This window comes from Charadrius vociferus, unplaced genomic scaffold, assembly GCF_000708025.1.
Source record: "Charadrius vociferus isolate BGI_N301 unplaced genomic scaffold, ASM70802v2 scaffold385, whole genome shotgun sequence".
Lineage (NCBI taxonomy): Eukaryota > Metazoa > Chordata > Aves > Charadriiformes > Charadriidae > Charadrius > Charadrius vociferus.
Genome location: NW_009648925.1, coordinates 2,228,612 through 2,232,526, shown reverse-complemented (window position 1 = coordinate 2,232,526; position 3,915 = coordinate 2,228,612). Strand labels below are relative to the sequence as shown.

The window sequence follows — 3,915 nt, the reverse complement described above, 5'->3', positions numbered from 1 at the left end:
TCATCTGCCTGTCCTGATGCATGCTTGCCATCTAGCGTAAAGAGTGAAGAAGCAGCACAGAACAAATTCAGAGTATACGCGTTAACTTCCACCTGGGTCTTTTAGTGATGTGCACCTCGAGCCATTCCCTCTTCCTCCTCCTTCTCTCTGCTGCTCAGCAAGTGTAACTGTTCCTCAGGGTAGCAATGCTCGGCATGGAGTTCAAAGTCCTTCCTGTTAAATGGGAAGAGTAAGATTGATGTGGGCTGAACGGCCCAGGAGACAGATTGTACCTGGGGATCAAAGGCCACAAAACTGTGTCAATCTTCCACTCCCTCTCCACTCCCTGCTAAAAATAGTCTCTTCTTCTGGTTTCATCACTAATGAAGGACGGATTGTATTGTCCGGGGTAGATGCATGAATGTCGAGATCCAGGCAAACCAGTGTAGGGAGGATAAAGTCCATTTCTTTCCAGTTCAGGATTTCTCAGTCCAGTTGGCTGTATTAGCAAAAAAAAAAAAAAAATTAAATAAAAAGGGTCTTATTCTCACACTCAAATCCTCCTTCAGGCACAGCCTCACTACCTTTCCCAGAAGTTATTTCAGTATCTCAAAGGAACAACGTGATTGCTAATGATCTTTATAACCTAGAATGATTTTTACTGTGGCAGTTATGCATTGCCCGAAGGGATTATTCTGATGCAATCTAGTTTCAACATCTTGCCAGTTAGCAGACTTGAAGTTTACCTGACTCCACCAAGTGTGGTCTAAGTGCTCAGTTTTTTTTTTAATCCAAGAGAATTGTGCTGATGAGCTCAGGCACTGACACTCTCATGAAAAGGATGCTGTCCCAGAGCCATCCTTAAAGGAAAAGCTTCTAGAAAATCAAAGTTAGACTCCTGCTTTGAGTATTACCTGGGAGCACTTCTCTCCACATTAACTGTAGGTGCCTACTCTCCCAAAACAGGCACTTGTATTATATGTCAAATACAAAGTGATCTGACCTTGCTTTCTCTTCCCTTCTCTTACTTAAGTAAATCTCCTGGGGACACTTGGTTGAGGAACTTTGATGTCTAAGACCAAGACTGTACAATCCTTTCACCCAGTAAATAACATCAAGCCGTCTGGTTTGATTTGTTACAGAGCAGATCCACGCAAAGCCCTCATTACCTACTCCTTGCTAAACAGCTCCCTTTTCTAGTCCCCAGCATAATAAAAGTCTTGAAGCATGTTTAGGAAATGCATTTTCATTTTCAAATCTCTCCTGCTTACTGGAAGCAGGAAGGAGGATTATTTCCCTTCATGCTGTGCAACCCAATAAACTTGCTTACGGGAAAACTTAAAATACAAGCCAGAAAAAAAGTACTGCTCTCTTCTCTGGAAAGTGGGAGTCCAGAATGTGTGATTTGGCTGAAATCCTGCAACCTTCACTCACATGAGTAACTTCTGCACACCTTAAATACATCCACTATGTTGCTGTAGATTAGTGACAGATGATACAACAGCATCACCACTCTGGATACCGACATTATCAGACGGTCCCAACCATGACAGCATATGTTATGTTTGTGTCTTTCTCTGCCCTACACAACCCATTACTTCTCCACCACTTCCTCCCTACCACTTGTTCCCCCAGAGCTGCAGGGATGCTCCTTATGCACCCTTCCTGCTGCAGGAGTAGAAGAAAAAAAGGGGTCCTCAGTGACCAGCATCTTCCCATCTTGAGGTGAAGTTCCCCAGGCAGAGGTCTCAACCTTCCAGCATCGTCAGTGAGTGCAGAAGGGAGAAAACTACCCACAGGAATTCCTAGCAGCCTGTCCAAAACCTTTAACTCTCCTTCTCTACTCTAGGATTGGGCTTTTTAGGCATCTGCCAAAATGTTCCTAGGCATTTCCTTAACACTCTTCCTAATGACATCTCTTTGTGATATTCACCACATATGTAATAGCTGGAGCCCATAGGATTACCAATACCTTGCTGTCTATGGAAACCATTTATTTGCTCTTTTATTTTGCAGGAAAGGGATCTGTCCTTCCAAAACCAAAGGAATGTGTCTTTGCTGTATTAGGAACAAAGGGTTAGATAGATACCGAATAATACACATCTGTCATCTGCAATAGGTTCTTGGTGCTTCCATTCTCTTGCATCTCGATGGTTTCTCTGCCCCACTCCTGTGCCCGGGGGTTCTTTGGATATTCAGCATACGGTGACATCTGGAAATCTCCACTCTTGAAAATGAGTTTACTTATATCATTTTTATTCTTCCTGTTTATAAAAGAATGAAGGAAAGTGAAAACATACAACTTATCCTGCTATCTTATATGCATTTCTGACGTAAATCTCAGGAGATTTACTTCATGTTATAAACCTTGACTGGGAACAAAAATAACCTCAGAAGGGCAATAGTCCAATCTTCTGCTCTGAGGCAAAATCAGATATGACGTCAGATCATACTACTCAAGGCATTATCTGGTGGGATTTGAAATCTCCAAGAATGGAGATTGCATAACTTCTCTGAGCAACCTGTTCCACTGCCTTACTGTCCTCTTGGTGAAAGAGGTTTGAACCTCTCCTGTTCCACCTTATGCCCATTGTATCTCAAAAATATGTGTGTTCACCTGAGTCAATGAAAAGTCACGGAAATCCAGGAAGAAATAAAAACACATGGCAGCCCTCATACTATTCAAGTCTCCAAGTGCTTAACTTCTAGGCACTATGTTAATTCCTAAGAAAGGTCTGCACGCTGCCAGTCTGAATGACACCAAATGCCCCTACATGAGTACCATGTCGGATCAGTGAACTTCGGCAACACTTCCAGTTCAAAGCAGAGTACCTTCCAGGAAGTCACATACGCTGCCAAAGGCCAAGACTCATGAGAAGATCAGCCCATCCCTCCAGAGATCTGCACTCTGGGGCCTGGAGGTGTACTGGCCATCATACCTCTTGCCCGGGGATTGCTGGCATCCCCCTGGCTCAAAACACATGGGAACAAGCGCACACCACTGTGCCAACCAAACCACTGCCGTGTCTATGTTACTGATAAACCCAGCTGCCAACTTTAATCAGAGCGCTTTGAAATCCTAGATTTGGGGCCTGGAAAGGAGAGGAAAGGTTGTTACTGCAAGGCAGCCCTTTTCATGACATATAAATCATGAAGCAGACCATCCTCGGCAGCACATCTTGCCTCTAGTCTGAAGCTACCTGCTGGTATGGGAACTATGTGCGTACATGCGTGTGTGCACCAGAGAGGGAGACGCACAAAGCGAGAGCATGTGCAGGACTTGTCCATAAAGAGAAATGAAAACAGCCTTAAATACACTCAAATACCAATTAAGCAAAGGGCAGCAACCCTTCTTGTTGCCTGAACTTTGGCTTTCTACTGAGCTTGCTTTTTAGACACTGCTCCCTGGTTGCCTCACACCTGTGAGTGGGAAGGACTCCTTTGCCTCTCTATCCTTAGAGGTCATGATTGCCAGGTACATCCTTAAGAGACACTGAATCGAATTTTTTAGCTTGGTTGCTTGAAAAAAAAAAAAAAAAAGATATGCCCCAAATGAAAGCACAATGTAATACTTCAGTATCCCTGATTAATCGACTTGCTTAGCTATCCTATGTTTTCATCTATGTTTTGGTCTTTCAGGGTTCACATGTGAAGCACTAAGTGTGGTGTAATCCACTGAGAGGATGCCACAGATGAACAGGGGCTGGTGGTGGTACCTACCGGCAGCAGGTGACAATCAGTGCTATGCCCATGATAAGCAGAAGTCCCCCTCCTGCAGCCGCGATCACCACAGTGATGAGCTGATATGCTACAGACAAGAAAGACAGAGATTCACTTAGAAACAGTGATGTAGTTGCAAATACTAATGTAAACGTATCCACAGTCCTCATGCAAAGGGACTAATGGTTTATTTCCCATCTTCCCTCCCTCTGTGCC

The 3,915-nt window shown here is 44.0% G+C and overlaps 1 protein-coding gene across 1 annotated transcript in view; it reads right to left on the bottom strand.

Annotated features, from left to right (window-relative positions):
• Positions 1-328: 328 nt before the first annotated feature.
• The window catches only part of HEG1 (heart development protein with EGF-like domains 1), a 40,614-nt gene continuing 37,027 nt past the window's right edge, over positions 329-3,915 (bottom strand). Inside the window, exons 18-20 of the mRNA XM_009887311.1 lie at positions 3,700-3,787; positions 2,069-2,243; positions 329-478 (exon numbers count right to left, since the gene is read on the bottom strand). Coding sequence (XP_009885613.1) covers positions 329-478; positions 2,069-2,243; positions 3,700-3,787 — 413 coding nt within the window. The remainder of the gene's footprint in view (positions 479-2,068; positions 2,244-3,699; positions 3,788-3,915) is intronic.